Source organism: Hippocampus comes, unplaced genomic scaffold (assembly GCF_001891065.2).
Source record: "Hippocampus comes isolate QL1 unplaced genomic scaffold, H_comes_QL1_v1.1 scaffold194, whole genome shotgun sequence".
In the NCBI taxonomy this organism is placed as follows: domain Eukaryota; kingdom Metazoa; phylum Chordata; class Actinopteri; order Syngnathiformes; family Syngnathidae; genus Hippocampus; species Hippocampus comes.
In genome coordinates this window covers 233,671-250,525 of record NW_017805828.1, presented here as the reverse complement: position 1 = coordinate 250,525, position 16,855 = coordinate 233,671, and the positions used below count along the sequence as shown (strand labels likewise).

General features: G+C 45.4%; 1 protein-coding gene across 1 annotated transcript in view; it reads right to left on the bottom strand.

Annotated features, from left to right (window-relative positions):
* Window positions 1-579: 579 nt before the first annotated feature.
* Window positions 580-16,855, bottom strand: part of cdon (cell adhesion associated, oncogene regulated) — a 30,703-nt gene continuing 14,427 nt past the window's right edge. Inside the window, exons 3-23 of the mRNA XM_019887303.1 lie at window positions 16,258-16,536; window positions 15,365-15,511; window positions 15,144-15,287; window positions 14,710-14,792; window positions 14,291-14,480; window positions 14,070-14,213; window positions 13,250-13,543; window positions 12,890-13,162; window positions 10,760-10,879; window positions 10,457-10,523; window positions 9,109-9,228; window positions 8,476-8,483; window positions 8,140-8,343; window positions 7,248-7,429; window positions 6,137-6,242; window positions 4,341-4,463; window positions 3,808-3,999; window positions 3,323-3,597; window positions 3,076-3,155; window positions 1,511-1,788; window positions 580-1,097 (exon numbers count right to left, since the gene is read on the bottom strand). Of these exons, the coding sequence (XP_019742862.1) occupies window positions 952-1,097; window positions 1,511-1,788; window positions 3,076-3,155; window positions 3,323-3,597; window positions 3,808-3,999; window positions 4,341-4,463; window positions 6,137-6,242; window positions 7,248-7,429; window positions 8,140-8,343; window positions 8,476-8,483; window positions 9,109-9,228; window positions 10,457-10,523; window positions 10,760-10,879; window positions 12,890-13,162; window positions 13,250-13,543; window positions 14,070-14,213; window positions 14,291-14,480; window positions 14,710-14,792; window positions 15,144-15,287; window positions 15,365-15,511; window positions 16,258-16,536 (3,455 nt within the window). The 3' untranslated portion in view covers window positions 580-951. The remainder of the gene's footprint in view (window positions 1,098-1,510; window positions 1,789-3,075; window positions 3,156-3,322; window positions 3,598-3,807; window positions 4,000-4,340; window positions 4,464-6,136; window positions 6,243-7,247; window positions 7,430-8,139; window positions 8,344-8,475; window positions 8,484-9,108; window positions 9,229-10,456; window positions 10,524-10,759; window positions 10,880-12,889; window positions 13,163-13,249; window positions 13,544-14,069; window positions 14,214-14,290; window positions 14,481-14,709; window positions 14,793-15,143; window positions 15,288-15,364; window positions 15,512-16,257; window positions 16,537-16,855) is intronic.

The following is a 16,855-nucleotide window of genomic DNA, read 5'->3' as shown; positions in this document are numbered from 1 at the left end:
TCTGGGGCTTCACCCGAGCCGGTTCGGACAGCAGCGTGGCTCTGGCTTACGACTACGGTCACGGTCCCAAGCTGCAGGCTCGCCCGGGCGGCGTGGTTGTCGTGCGCGTGCCCGCTAACACCTCCGCCCTGGTGGTCGAGGAAGTGCGGCAGGAGGCGGAGGGCACGTACACCTGCCAGGCTTTGTACAACACATCCAGGGTGACCTTCTATTACACCAGGCTTGACATGGAGGATGACTGATGACGACCTGATGGTTAAAGTTACTCATTCTCTAACCAATTCTGTAACTCACAAGCTCACTCACTGTATAAGTTAATAGTCCAATGTTCTCACTCAGTCACAAACTACTGATTCTAAAGGGTTCATTCACTCATCCCCACCCGTTTACTCTAACGCTCCAACTAACTCACAATCTCACAAATTAAATGAATCACTCGTTTGCCAACAGCCGACACGCTCCTTTACATTAACTCACAATTTCTCCCTAGCGCACTCACTCATTCACTCACTAATAGTCCAATTCACACTCTCATTCACTCACACACCACGGTGTAATATGAGGAAGGCTGACAGTGTGTTGACTAATTCTTCCTTATCGTCTCTTTATATTATTACAAAATTTTACAAGTCGCTAAATCTCCAAAACACAAACCAGTTCGCAGGCAAAGCAAAAAAAAAAAAAAAAAAGCATAAATAATAAAAAAGACTGACAACTTTGTTCTTTGACACAGATACATTCATATGAATTAATAGTTTACTACGAGAAAAAAATAAATAAGTCATCTAAGGAGTCTTTGGGAGTTCCGTTTCAGTCTCCTGTGGCCGCGACAGTTTGCCGTCCTTGTCGGAAAAAGTCCTCTCTTAGGTCCTCCGACTGTCTTTTCTCAGGTCCTCTTTGTGACATCACCACAGTAGCTCCACCCCTCCATCCCCCCACGCCGTAGGGACCTCAGACCTCCTGAAGGCTGGCCTGGATCAGCTCACCCCCGCCGGACATCCAGCCGGGCTTTTCATCACAGTCCGAGTCTGGAAGGCCCAGAGTGTCCCAGCACAGCACCAAACCGTCCTGATGCACGCAGTCCAGATCCTCCTCTGCTGCGCACACAAACACACACGTGCACACATGCAAAAGTAACAATCAAAGAACAGGTTAGTCACACTAAAATTATTACAATAACTAGTATCGTAAATGAGGCTCTAAAATAAAATTGTCATCTTTGCATCAAGTTAAATATCATCTTTTGTTTTTTTTTTCCTTCTTCTTCTTCACCCCAAAAAAGAAACACAGATGACATTAAAAAAAAAAAGCTTTCCAGGTTTGATCTATTATCAATTAAATTAAGTGAAATTTCACCAAATTTGATTTTTCTTTTTTTTGGGGGGTTAGACAAATAAAATAAATAAATACGTGACATGTTGGAGCTGTTTGCTAATTACTTTCAACTATACATTTGTGTCAGGGACGGAGGTGGCCATCGGGAACTCTGGAAAGATATGTTAATTTTCACCTGTGTCATCTGCCAGACATTTCGCATTGTCTCCATCGAGACAACACGAGCGTTGCGAAGGCGGCGACTCTCGGTGCTCGTCGGGCGGGTGGGCGACCTCAAGGTCATCGAGGTCATCGGGCAGCCGTTCGCCCGTGGGTGGTCGGCGGTGGCCGCACGGAGACGTCGCCGCTCCATTCAGAGGAACCATCTCCAGACCGTCCTGCTGGCAGGGTGCCACTCGGTGCATGAGGGGAAGCGTACCTCCAGAGAGGACGCCGTTGGTCTTGTTGTAACACCTAGAAAGCCGCACAGAAACGCAAGTTTGTGAGGGCAATAGAGCTGCAGACTCAAACGCAAATGTATTACGCTTAAGTAAAATAACTGTCCTAATCAAATGTGCTGTACTGGATTCAAATTTGTTTTGCCAAGAACTCAAGTGAGATTCATAACGTCTCTCCGCTCATCAGCAAAGCATGAATGTTAGCCGTTCTACACAGAGGATAACGATTATATGACTTTGCTGCTTATTGTAGTGTGTTACGTTCTGAATCTACATAGCAGTGAAAATGGGTCTGTCAGTCTGTGGGTTGCTGACCCGCTGCCATTGTGTTTATGTTCAAATCCACAGGAGCGTCCTTGCATAATGCGACACTTTATAAGTCCGCAAAGGACACGGAATCCCATTCAAAGAGCAGCATCGGGTTTCCCCACGCTTCCTGCTATCTGAATAAGACTCCCCGACGGCGATCCTCGTTTTCTTTCCCGCCTGCTTAAATAAATAAACAGGAGGCTCATTAGCGCAGCCCATGTGTTGGCTGGTTGCACATAGGGTAAACTGTGATGCCGCCGAGCCTTGAGCACATAAACGGAAGCAGCATGGGAACGTGGAGTGCAAGAAGGAAAAAAAGGCAGCTGGACTCGCTCCCGACGACACGCTATGTGACAAAGTCCTAAACAGACCACCGCAAATGGACTCAATGGAAGAGTCATCGTGAGGGAAATAAAAATGCGGGCTTTAAAAGCAAAAGCTTCTTAAGCAGGTGCTTGTTGGCTGCTTAATGAGATTAACAACACTAACCCGAGTCATATCTCTCACTTTCTAAACCAAACCTTAGTCTTAACTGTAACCCTTCCTACAAACCCTAACTCTAAACTTAATCCGAGTCTGTTCTTGAACCAGAACCCAAATCCAAACCCAAATCCCACACAGAAGGAAGAGTTTAAATGCCAAAGCTGACATCTCAATTTTTTGTGAATTGTGTAAAGTGACATGATAGTCCACTGCTTGTAGTTGTGTGGCTCTTTTTTTGTCAAAATGACGCTTATCGGATTTTGTGCTTGACCTCGTCCAATGGTCCCTAAATGTATGAAGACCTGTTTAAAATGAGACCTACTATAAGCTCACATATTGGTTAATAGTTAAATAAGTCGAAAGACACTAATATACACCAGTTAAGGTCTTCCACAAGGCTCCGTTCTCTTCCCATTACCGCATACAAAGATTTGAACTCTAAACTAACATCTTGTGTTACCCAAAATCAATTGTGTTCGTTCATGATCACACCGCCACTTGTAAACGTTACCTGTTATTGTTGCACAGGTTCTGACAGATCATACAGTCTGAAGAGTCCGACTGGGCAAGAGCTGTGTACATGCCACCTCCCTACAAATAAAAAGTTGGGATGAAACATGGGAAATACGCCGCCAGAAATAGCTCACATTAAACAAGTAGGACTATATTTCCTAGGATTCCTAAATTGTATTTCAGAACAGAATAGAAAAAAAACAAAACAGAACAGCTGAGGGGCACCTCGGGGGTCCCGCACTCACATTATGGTGGTGGTGAGGGTGGGGCAGGGTGCCGTCATGACCATGGTTGTGTCCGCCCGGGTAGAGGCCACCATTGCCATTGTGCAGCGGCAGGCCGTTGGGGTGTTTGTGGTGCAAGTGGTGGCACCCTGAGGGCAACATGCCGCCACCCACGCTGTGCCCGTAGCCCCCATGGACGCCGCCATTCATGTGGCCGGTGCCGGCTAACGTGGTGTATTCTAGAACATGTCCATTCATGTCAGCCGGCTGGTACAAGTAGCCTGGAGGGTTGTATTCTGCAGCAGGAAATAGAAGGCATACCACAAGGCTCAATTCTCATCCCATTACTTTCCTTCACAAGATGAACACCAGTAATCAGTCTCTTTGTCACTTCAAGTATTATTTGACTGTTTATTTTATTGTTTTCTTCTGTTTATTCAAGGTAAGCACGGGTGTTTAGAAAGGCTCAATAAACGTTTGTCGCGGCGTTCAACATCTACACCCACTGTGCATGTTGTTGTGCTGTCGGTTCCTCCACAGGCACATGGCGATGAAGGCCAGCAGGATGAGGACCATCACGCCCAGCACACAGCCCACGATAAGGTACAGCAGACCCCCGGGCGGACCGGCGGGCTCCTGCGAGTGAGGCCACGGCGGTGTTACGGGCCTCTGGCTCGCCGAGCCCGGAGACTGGCGAGCTGGAAAACAGGAACACACACAAAAAAAAAAAGGATGTTGAAATATTCCTCTTACCTCCGCTAAGGAGGTGATGTTTTTAGTAGGCCCCGACAGATTAATCATTTAATCGGCTGATATTAGCTCTTTGATTTTTCATTTTCTTTTTTTTTTGTTCATAGGTTAACAACATTCAAACAACGGTTATGCCTGCAATTTCATATCTTTATTGTTGTATGCATTAATGAATCAACAAAGACATTATTTAATTCATGTTTTTTTTTCATTAATCGATTGATTAATCAGTTATCGAAATTTTATCAGCTTTTAGTGTTAATTGCTTGTTTGTTTGGCTTGTTCTTACCTCTGGTCTCGCAGATCATGACGTTACTGTAGTCACTCTCGCCGCCGTCGTTGAAGCACTGCATCTTGATGTCGTACGACGTCTCTGCCTGCAGGTGACCGATCATGTGCCAGTCTTTCACACCTAGGGGCGAGGTGAAGAAGAGTGAGCGGTGACTTTCTGGAAAGAGGACCGCCGTGGCATTTTGTGGAGGTTTTAATCCTGTCATTATTTTTTCCACTCGGCTGAGGTCATGTTCTTTCATGCGCTCTTGTGCTCCCCCCCATACTACACAATTACACACACACACGCTCACACTCACACAGGCACAACACACTCAGAGTAAGAGAGACACACGCACACGTCTCGTCAGTCCCATGGGCCTTTACACAGTTGCTTCACTCTCGTTTAGCTCCATATATGGCAGCTTGTGTTTGTGCTGGCTCAACTCCAGTATTAACACAGATACACATGTATAAAACACACACAGCCGCAGCAAGGCAATCACATTTTCAACCAATGTGGATTTTTGTTGTTGTTTCATCTCACGGTGTTGGACACTGTAGTTGCTGTAGCTCATGTAAAAGTTACAGTATTAATAAATGTGTATGCTTTCTTTTTAATGTTATTTTCTATTTTTGTTGTACTTGTTACTACACACACACACACACACACACACACACACACACACACACACACACACACACACACACACACACGAATAAAATTATTATATTTTGCATTGCATATTTAACATTTACTTGATTTCTATTATTTTATCACTTATTTGTATCATTCATTTTCATGATGAATTAATTTTATTAATGTGATTTCTACTGATTTACTTTCTGTCCATCACTGAAAATGTTCTGTTTTCACCCTCATTACATTTCATTTGTTTGTGCAGAGGTTGTGGGTTCAATCCGAGCTCCGACCTTCCTGTGTGGAGTTTGCGTGTTCTCCCCGGGCCTGCGTGGGTTTCCTACGGGTACTCCCACATTCCAAAAACATGCATGGCAGGCTGATTGAACACTCTAAATTGCACCCCCCACAACCCTTCTGAGGATAAAGCGGTTCAGAAAATGGATGGAGGGATTTATTATATATTTTTTACTTGATTCTATGATATTGATTTCATTCTTACACTTATTTCATTGTTATATTTTTGGATAGTTATTGTATTATTTGTTTATATTTACTTACTTGATCATTGCCGTATTTTTACTATTAGCACTATTTCTATATTTATTATATATCTGGAATTCCTGAACTGTTTGACCCGAGGTCCAAAAGTGCCATTTACCTTAAATCAAGGCCAAATTTAACATAGTAGCCTCAACTGACTTTAGTCTGACCTGCTGTAAAAGTGGATCATCCATCGAAGCCCCACGTTAAGACCACCCCCCCTGCCCCTCGACCACAGCCACCACCACCAGCACCACCACTTCCTTTCATGTCCTGTCCTTTCCTTTCCTGTGGCGCTATGGCTAGTTTGCATTCCAGACGGCAACCCGAGCCGCTGCGTAGCCCTGCTGCCCACTCTCGTATTTCAACTCCGGCCAATTAACTTGGAAGCCATTCAGCAAAACCACAACTGGAGAAGCCAACACTGTCTGTTGTATGTCGTCTAGTGTGTTACACTGTGTATGGCGGACAGAATTTAACACGATGCCTTTAATGGCGGTCAACAGGCTTCGCGTAGGGAGAAAGTAGGGTCCGCCATCTCTGCTGCGATGTTGAAGACGGCTCATAGCTTAAACATTTGCAAAACATTATTCTAGGTGTTTGCTTTTGTCTGTTTATACATTTCCACGCACCTTCGACCACGTCGCGCTTGTAGTCGCTGTCATTGTCGCTGTCAGTGGGCCGGTAGTAGATGTAGAAGCCTTGGATGGGAGTGTTGTTGTTACTCGAGGGACTGTACTGCAAGCGGAAGAAAAGGAAGAAGAAAAAAAAAAACAAAATCGTTACATTAGACCACAATTAGCTTTTTTTTCCCCGAGCAGCTAATGGAGCAGCTCGCTATCAGCCGTCCGCTCTCTGATTGCGCGGAAGTCGACCAGAGATAATGAGAGTCGGAGGTTAGGGAAAGGACGGCAATTATCTGCGCCCATCGACTCTTGAAAGTTTGCACGATATGAATTAATCGCTATGAGAACGAGAAGGGAAGTCACTTTGTTTTTTGTCCTTTTCTATTGGCCTCTACTCTACCCTTCCAGACTGGTTGCAGGTACTTGTTTTTGCAGGTTCTAATCTTGCACCATGTGACCTCTGCATGACTTCTACTCTTAATGTTCAGTATGCATGATTTTTCTTTTACTTTTTGACACTTTCACAAGTTCAAGATTCCCCCGTGGCTCTTCAAAGACCAACAGCTGCATGGTTATGTGGGAACCTGTTGCAAATGTGGCGGAAGAACAGATAGTTCTCACAACTGCTTCAAACTCCCTGTCAACACCGTCTCCACTGTCCCTAAAAATACACAAATGTACATGATGCCGACTTTTTTTTGTTGTTGTTACTGTTTCAAGATTTCAGATTCAAAGTTTTCTGTTCATGTGTTTAATGTTGGCAATGTACGTTCTGTTTTTTTTCTCTGCTTCTGTATGTTGTTAGCTGCTGTCTTTTTAAATGCTTTCAGGTGTTGCGTCTTTGCGTGTGTGAAGCACATTGAATTGCCTTCTGTCTGAAATGTGTGGTGTCAATAAATCTGCCCTGCATTGCTTCGCTTTGCCTACAGAAGCTGGCTCTAGGGACGTGGAATAGCACCTCTCTGGCAGGGAAAGAACCAGAGTTCATTTATGGCACATACACTCTCGGGTTTATGGCACATTTTATATAAAGGCCATATTACCCATGGCCAACTCATAGCGACCAATCAGCAACTTTTAAAAACACGCAGCCCTTACGTAGAGTGCACATACTCACAGTCCAGCGCAGCATGATCTGCGTGTCGCTGATGGCGTCGGTGGCAGAGATGTGCGGTCCAACCACGGGCCGATCGGCCATGCGGGGGCTGGCTTGGGGCACCTGGTACTGTCTTGATACCATGCTGTGAGGACTCGCGCCGTACAAGTTCATCGCTGCCACGCGGAACCTGTAGGTGGCGCCTGAGGGACGGACGGTGGACAAAGTGGGTGAGGATGTCTGAGCTGGCCTTAAAATCTATAAATGCCTGTCAAAAAAGTCCATAAATTTCATTTTTTGATGTAAAACTTGACCAGTTTGGATTGCATGAAGAATTTTTTGTATGTACTTTAACATTAAATTCAACTGAACTGTATTTTAAAATGTATTGCACGACTTGAAAAGTGAGAATGTTTTGCAACATGAAAAGCAAAAAAATGCTGTGCTGGATAACAAAAAAATTATTTATTGGTTAGTTTGAAGTCATGTAAAGGTATGTGAATTTGCACAATCCTTTTTTACATTTTGGACTATTTGACACTTATGCTCGGTCAGAGTAAAATTAAATAAATCTAAATTTACACACCAGTTACTCAGTAGAAGTTTATTTTCATAGTTTCATTTCTTACTCAAGTAATTATTTGGAGGAATATTATTTTTACTTTTGCATGAGTCATACTATTCCAAAGTAACTAAGAAAGTAGGTACAGTTTTTGTTTGTTTTTGAAAGATTTTAAGATTTTTTTTGAAAAAGGCCATGGTAATAATGCTATTAGGCTAACTCTATGTTTAATTGGGTGTAGGATTATGACGGGATTCCTTTGGGGGGAAGATAAAAAAGTCTCTCAGGGACCAAAAACTTCAAGAAGCCCTGCAGCAAAGCATAAGCAACAGGAATCCACTCGAGGCTCACCAGGCTCCAGATTGCGAACTTCCACGGACAGCTTGAGCGGCGAGATGTTGTCGGCGGCCACTCCCCACTCGGCGCTGCGGCTGCGCTTGTACTCCACGCGGAACGCCGTGATGGGCGAGCCGCCGTTGGCTCTGGGGATCCAGGTGACGTAGACGGAGCTCTCGGTGGCCATGGAGATGGTGGGCCGATCGGGAGCCTCGGGAACTGCCAAGTGAAGGCGAGAAGACGTGTCAACCTTTGAACTGCGTCGCCCCATCCCGATGTGGCGGAAAGGATGGAAGGAATTAGGAGAGGAGGAAGCGGAAAGGATAAATCACGGGAGGAATGCGTACTTACGGCAGCAGCTGAGAGGCACACAGACAGGCAGCAGAGGAAGACGAAGACAAGGGTTAGTGGAAGGTTAAGTAACTGTCGTTAGTCATATTGTCACATCCAGACTGGAATTGTCTGATAAAAGATCATAAAAATACTGTTTTCTTTCCAATGGTTCCAAAACTGCTCAAAGGGTCCTCTGTCCCATTGAAATGAATGGATTTGGCATTAATCCGTTCTAGCTTCCCACCAAAAAAAAACCCCAAATTTTTCTAATCTACTTTTGAAGAAGAAAAATAGCCCTCTATAACATTGTACTTTATGAATATATACAGCAATGGCATAATTAAATAGAATGTAAAAAACCTTCAATGGGCATTTTTGGCGACCTAAATGGAAGCGTCTCAGCTCCTCGGTAAGATGCTGTGTGCTCTTCGCAAACGATAAAGAATACATGCTTCTGAATATTGTTATATCAGAAGTTTTTATTCAAATATCTGTTACTAAAAGAGCTATAAACACAGATATGAACAGGCAGATATGACACTGATATGAGCGGCGAGCCTACATGTGAGTGAGTGACTAAGCTCGGAGGGTCAAAGTTGCGTGTGTAGAGGGCAAGAAAAGAGAAGAAAGATGGAACATTTCACACTTTACCTCTGTCGTGGATCACCACTCCAAAGTGCGTGTTGGGCATTTTGTCCTCGGGCACTTTGGGCGGCATCGGGACGACGGGAGGCTTGTTGGACGGATTCTTGTTGGACGAGGTGCTCTTTTCTGAAGGAGAAGGAAGGCGTTAAGTAGGAAGCCAAACAAAGTCCCACACATGTTCCCAGTTGTCGGCCCCCCACCAGCCAAAGCACTCGGACGCCGTTCCCTGAGCCACTCTTGTTTGATCAGGAGGAGGCTCGGGTTTCCGCCACCGTTTTACCTTGAAAAGAAACTTCTCTGTATATAAAAAGTTCAGTGACCATGTACAGTGGTAGCTCGATGTAACAGAGCCGGAAACTACGGATACTGGATTTAAAGGACAGAAAACAGTGTTGAGTCCACTCAAAACACACTTTTGTACAGAAGCTCTTCCAGAGTTGGCCGCCACTGGCCACAGCACCAGTAAACGGCACTATTCAAGGGCTCATATATGTGTCTACCTGGCGGCCATGTTGGTAGGGACGACTGGCCCATCCACAAACATAGTCAACTAGCGAAGATGTGCACACGTTTTTGGTGAGTAACTTCCTTTTACACTTGCTAAAATAACCCTAGTTTGACTCCACTCTGCTATTTTTTTGCCTATGGGAAAAACTTCTCCCCAGCAAGCGGAGACTGAGGAGGTTGTTGATTCCCGACAATGAATGGAGAGGCGTTGTGATAAAGTCGGACTGGAAACATAATAAAGTGGAGTCGCTGGGCTAAACTTAACATAAGCTCTTTTGTGGACGGCTCGGATATTTCCCAGCGAGGAGGCGTCCGCTTTGGTAAGTGACATGTCCTACAATCATATCCGTGCTGGCAAACTTTGGACTTGTGGTCCGGCTGTGGTCAAGTACTTTTGGGACATGCAGGGACTTTGCACTCGGGTTTTATTTATTTATTTATTTATTTTGCATTTCTTTCACCACTTAATTGATCCTGATCAATAAGAATGCATGGTCACTGAATACCAAACTTTTTTTTTTTTAACCATTCACAACAAATCTCACTTCTACTTTTGTTCCAATATAAACCTTTCCTACAGCTACAACTACTCTTCCGAATACTTTTCCGACTAATACAACTACTGCTTTTCCGACATTTATTACTTCCTTTCCTCCTACTACTTTCCCTGTACTGTAAATATTTAACCTCGTACAGTTTGTTGTGCACGTATTTGTTTTTATTTGCTTACTATCCTACTACTGTTTCTACAACTACTGGTACATTTCCAACTACTATTCCGACTGAAACCACTCCCACTAAGGACGGTACTGTTACGACTGCTGCAACAACTGCAACTAACACGAACCTTTTCCAGTGCGAAAGGTGAGCATGGCCGGCCAGGCCACGCCCCCGGCAAGGCCACGCCCTTTCCGCTTTTTTCATCACTCACCATTGCCATGTATGAACTATGTCGCATCATGGTTTACTGTCCATGCTTTTTTTTTTTTTTTTTTGCTCTCAACTGCCTTTGTTTTGATGACAAGTCTCAGCTTGTCATTGTTTTAGTTTTTACACCAAGTACCACCGACAACAATACTTGTCTCTAACGATACAGACGTTTTTTTCCTAAAATATAGATTTAATATGATTCTCAGCCACCGCTAGTCGCCGCCCCCGGCGGACGGCGGCTCGCTTGCGTCCTCTTCCTCCTCCGTCAGGAAGCGGTCGCTGCCCTCGTCGCTCTGCATGGGTGGCAGTGAGGGCCAAACTTCCAGGTCGGGGTTCAATTCTGAGAGCGAAAGATTGGGAAGATACATGTTTAAGTGGAATGACAACGCACATTCAGTGGGGCAGTGGTTTTCAAACTGGGGTCCACGGGCCGACGTAACTTGTGTCAATTTTCCCCTAGTTATGAGTGAAGGAAAATTTTTTGGTCCAACATTTCTGGCAAAACAAAAACAAAAAAAAAAACATTTAACGTGAAAGTAGTAGATGCACTTTTTTTGCAATAGAGGGCCACATCGTGATGAGGCAGGCCAGACCGGACCTCAACCCTCAAGTTTGACATCTGTGTTCAAGTTAAGACCAACTGCTCTTTACTTTTCAAAAAGATGGTGTGAAGACGCATGTCAGAAACAATGTGCAAGTGCGCATGTGTGTGCGTGCGTGCATGCGTGAGCATTGCACCGCAACACTTTGCAAACGTAAACATGCTTGGAGCTGGTAACACTAAACCTGATTCCTGGGAACGTGGCCAGCTGCCACACATTCCAAACGCAGGCCATTAAAATGGCAAAGAGAGATTCTGTATGTAGTCCTGCGGCTGCCACACCAGAGGAAAGACGTCAAGGAAGTCATGCCAACGCTCAAGGAAGTCTTTGAAGTTAGAAAATGGGAAAAAAGCCAGAAGGGATTCCCAACAAAAAAAGAGAAGTACAGTGGTTCCTTGAGATACGAGTTTAAGCTCGCAAATCAAAATATTCATAACTCAAATCAACGATTCCCCTTTGAAATAAATGGAAACGCATGCGCGCATTCCAGCTTTCTCATTCACACAGTTTTATTATGTCCGCAGCGGCCTAAAATGTGATTGGTGCTGGGGCCGAGAACGTATTCTAAATGTAGTAAAATGTCCCCCCCCCTACCTATATTGTTGTCCTTTGATTGGTCAGTGCGATCGATGGACTCACAGGAAAGGCCAATCATGTGACAGCAACATCTCGTTGCCATGGAGAAAATAACGCCCCCCCAACATATGAACTTTCTCTTACAGGTCCGTTAGAAGAACAAATTTAACTGCAAAAACTGGTCTGAAAAAGTTGTGAAACGAGCAGTATTGCTCGTTAATTTAAGACAAAATATTTGACAAGAGAACAGGAAAATTTGACAACGAAGAAATCTGTATCAACACTACCCACACCTCGAGAATTAATTATTATAATTAGTTGAAGATAAACGTACACATACGTAGTCGTAAAAGATCAATTAGCTCTCATACCATATCAAGATTTAGGAAGATTTAGGAAAATGCTTGAGGCAAGTGAAACGCTCTTACCCAGTGACTGCCTGGTCACACATAAATATCTTCAACTTGAAATATTTAATTACGGTTAGATTTGAGTTTTTGCAGTCTTCCTTACAAGTGGAATGTTTTCGGGATGCTGGCTCAGCACGCTGGCTGGGGCTGGTACCACCCAACACAAAAGCCCCTATCAGCTCAGCCTGCTTTCTGGTTGCATCTTCCAGTGGAAACACAACGCAGGGATGGAAGGAGGAGTGGATGGAGGGGTGGGAGGACGTAAATACAAGGCGGGTGTGGAGCACGTTGACAGCCCGGTGGTCTGCTCCCAGTCCTAACCCTTCACAGCTACTCCTCGCATTCCAGCGTCCGCGGGGGCTTATCCCCGGGCGGCATGCACAAAGCTCACTCTCACCATCCAGCTCGGGGAAAAGGAGGGCGGCCTTGGCGCAACACAACCCCACCCCCACCGCCCACCCCACCAAGCCTGAGTACTGCCTCCAGACGTGGATGGCTTAACTCTTTACTGCGCAGCCTCGACTCAGATGTTTACTTTCGCCGAGTACGTCACTGTACAAGTGGCCTGAAGTAACTCTGAACATTCAATTGGAGGCTTTTGGAGTCTTAGCAGCAGTCATATAAACCAAAAAGTCACCCAAATAAAATGTTTCGAAATAGCTGTTGTTTGTGAGTGACATGAAAGTGAACAAACAAGGATATACAATTGGACTATATTATGTAGGACTACTACTTTTTTTTTTTCTTCGATGATTGACATACCCGACTGCACTGTCAGCATTCCCGACGACTGCGCCGACCCGATGCCATTGTCCAGCAGACATTGGTACACGCCTTGGTCCCGCGGCACCACATCCGCGATGACGAGCTGGACTCCGGAGATTCGTACCCGGTGCGAGGCGGCCACGGGCTTGGCGTTGAACAGCCAGGTGACGTTGGGGACGGGGTTGCCCGCGGCCACGCAGCTGAAATGAGCACTGGAGCCGAGAGAGGCCTGCTGGAGGTCAACGAGGCCCTCCAAGACGGCCGCAGGTTCTGCACGGGGGGGAAGATTCCCATCAGACTTTTAGGACAACGGTTCTCAAAATCAAGATCTGCGATCCAAAACTTGAGAACCCTCACCGAGAACGTTGACGATGTAGTTGGCGCTCATCACCGTCCCTTGCTCGCCCTCAGCAGCACAAACGTATACTCCGATGTCCTCCGTCGTCACGGAGACAATTTCTAAATTGCCATGCAGGTGTCGCAGCGAAGGCCCCAGTCCGACTCGCTCACCATTCTTGAACCATGTGGACGACGGGGCCGGACTTCCGGAAACCACGCACTCCAGCGTGTACGATTGGGACCACTGCAATGTCACATTCTTGGGGGTGGTGGGGTAAACTATCCGCATTGGAGAGGAGGAGGAGTTTGCATCTAAATAGAATAGAATAAGCCTGCATTAATCTCGTAATGAGGAAACTTCAGAATACAGAAGGGAATTTGATTAGCGCTGTGAATTATATCATTTTGCTCATTTATAAAATAAACTACAAACTAAATAAACTATAATCAATGAATATGAACAAAAGTGAATTTGAAGAATAGCAACATTGCATATACTGTAGCAACTTAGAGTAATAAATAAATCACTAAATAAATATGTAGGTGTGAATGCAAGCTGTGCACGAATAGGCAGGTACTACACATGAGTGTGAACTGCAGCAAGAATAGTCAGCAGCGTTATATGCACCCAAAACACAAGGTATAAACGAATAAATAAGCATTCGAGAATTGAATAAGCACCATCTGCTTATATACATAGTCATAATACAGTACATATAATACTACATAAAACTAAGCTAAAACAAAAAGCAGCAAGAACAGTCAGTGGGCTTGTACAGTATGTATGATTAAAAAAAAAAAAAAAAAAAAAAAAGGTTTAAATTCCAACGAGACTTACGTCGGACAGAGATTTTGGTACCGTGGGTCTGCATGACGGTTTCCCCCGTGACAGGATTGTACGAGCCACACTTGTAGACGCCTTGATGCCGCGGCGAGACGGACGGGATCTGCAGGTTACCTGACGGAAGGACTAAATAGTCGTCTAAAAAGAGAGACATTCCAGCTATTGGACAACAAATTGGAATTTGACTTAAAAGAAAACATGTCGGAGAGAAGAACCTGAGGATGACTCCACGCGCTCGCCTCTCACTCGTAGCCTGGGCAAGGCCGTCGGCACGCTAGTGGGTAGAGGACACTCGATGATTGCCGCGTCACCTTCGTGGACGGACAGCGAGCGCCGCCGGCTGTCTTTGTACTCTGAGATTTCTGCGTGGCCCAACGGAGAGGGAACGTTAGGAAGTGGCAAGTGCTGTTATGACTGGGGAAAGGAAAACCCAAAGGCTCATTAAGGATGTCAGAACCCCTTCTGCTTCCTTCCCGTCGCCACTCAGCGGCAGGCGTCCTCGCCCCTTTACGAAAAGAACTTCCTGGCTTGCCTCATTGCTTTTCATGCAGTGGTGGGAAGGAACAAATTACAAATACTTTGCAAGTTAAGTTGAGTCTTCAAGTATCTGTACTTTACTTAAATATAGTAGTACGCTATCTTCTGGCGTGAGGGTGGGGGGCTTGGGGCTTTGGAGGCGATGGGGCGAAGGCCCAGGGCATCCGCCTGAAAGGGGATCTAGAACCCCCACCGTCCGCCGACAGAAAAATTTCAGGGGCCTGCAAAACGTATTTTACATCTGACAAAATTGATGACCACCAATATTACACATAAATTTATTTATCTGTCTGTTTATTTATTTATTTATTTTTAAAGTCAATAGGCGGGGATATACGGCCAGTAAGTGCTTTCCTCGTTGGCTCCCCAAATTAAAAATAAAGAAATCATTGAAAAATATTTGACAATACTACAAAAATATCCGAAAAAAATCTGTTTTTTTTTTTGACAGAAAGTTTGGGGGGTTTGAGTGAATCATGAAAAAAAAAAAAAAAAAAAAAAAAAAAAGGTTTAAATTCCAACGAGACTTACGTCGGACAGAGATTTTGGTACCGTGGGTCTGCATGACGGTTTCCCCCGTGACAGGATTGTACGAGCCACACTTGTAGACGCCTTGATGCCGCGGCGAGACGGACGGGATCTGCAGGTTACCTGACGGAAGGACTAAATAGTCGTCTAAAAAGAGAGACATTCCAGCTATTGGACAACAAATTGGAATTTGACTTAAAAGAAAACATGTCGGAGAGAAGAACCTGAGGATGACTCCACGCGCTCGCCTCTCACTCGTAGCCTGGGCAAGGCCGTCGGCACGCTAGTGGGTAGAGGACACTCGATGATTGCCGCGTCACCTTCGTGGACGGACAGCGAGCGCCGCCGGCTGTCTTTGTACTCTGAGATTTCTGCGTGGCCCAACGGAGAGGGAACGTTAGGAAGTGGCAAGTGCTGTTATGACTGGGGAAAGGAAAACCCAAAGGCTCATTAAGGATGTCAGAACCCCTTCTGCTTCCTTCCCGTCGCCACTCAGCGGCAGGCGTCCTCGCCCCTTTACGAAAAGAACTTCCTGGCTTGCCTCATTGCTTTTCATGCAGTGGTGGGAAGGAACAAATTACAAATACTTTGCAAGTTAAGTTGAGTCTTCAAGTATCTGTACTTTACTTAAATATAGTAGTACGCTATCTTCTGGCGTGAGGGTGGGGGGCTTGGGGCTTTGGAGGCGATGGGGCGAAGGCCCAGGGCATCCGCCTGAAAGGGGATCTAGAACCCCCACCGTCCGCCGACAGAAAAATTTCAGGGGCCTGCAAAACGTATTTTACATCTGACAAAATTGATGACCACCAATATTACACATAAATTTATTTATCTGTCTGTTTATTTATTTATTTATTTTTAAAGTCAATAGGCGGGGATATACGGCCAGTAAGTGCTTTCCTCGTTGGCTCCCCAAATTAAAAATAAAGAAATCATTGAAAAATATTTGACAATACTACAAAAATATCCGAAAAAAATCTGTTTTTTTTTTTGTTTTTTTTTTACTTTTACTTAAGTACAAGAGTTGACTCAGGTCTTTGGCTTTTAACACAGGTATCGTTGTTCTACTCAAGTACAACGTGTGCTTTACCAAGAGTGGAAAGAAAAGTGCACATACCTGCCAGGTCTACCCGCGCATATCGGCTGGCGACAGCCAGCCCGTGGTCCAAGCGTGCCACGCACTGGTAGACGCCGACGTGGGCACGCTGCAAGGAGGCGATGGTGAGCGTCCCGCCATTCAGCTCCACGCCGGGTAGGGTGTCGACGCGCAGGGGTGCGCCCCGGAAGCGCCAGGACAGCGTCGCCGACAGGGGGTCGGCGGCGCAGCGTAGGCGAGCCGGCGAACCCGGACTTTGCACCAATGAGGCGGGCTCAGAGCGGAAAGACGGATATTGAACTGAGGAGGGAAAGAGGGTGGATGATGAGTGGAGGGAGTAAAACCACGTTGCCGGTACGCGGTAAATCCTGACGTGATGGGCGAGTAGGCAAGACGGCCTGCGTCAGATTCATAAATAGACATCAGAAGAAGAGCAAGTTAACACTTAGGAGCCATAAGTGGTTCTCAAACTGGGCTCACTGGACCCGCAGGTGTCCACGAGTTGGGGGTCCGCAAAATAATTTGCAATCAATGATTTTATAAGCAGCCAATAAAACAAACATATTAAATCAATGACTCCTTCCTATGAACAAATTAAAAGCTCTGATATGTTTGTGAC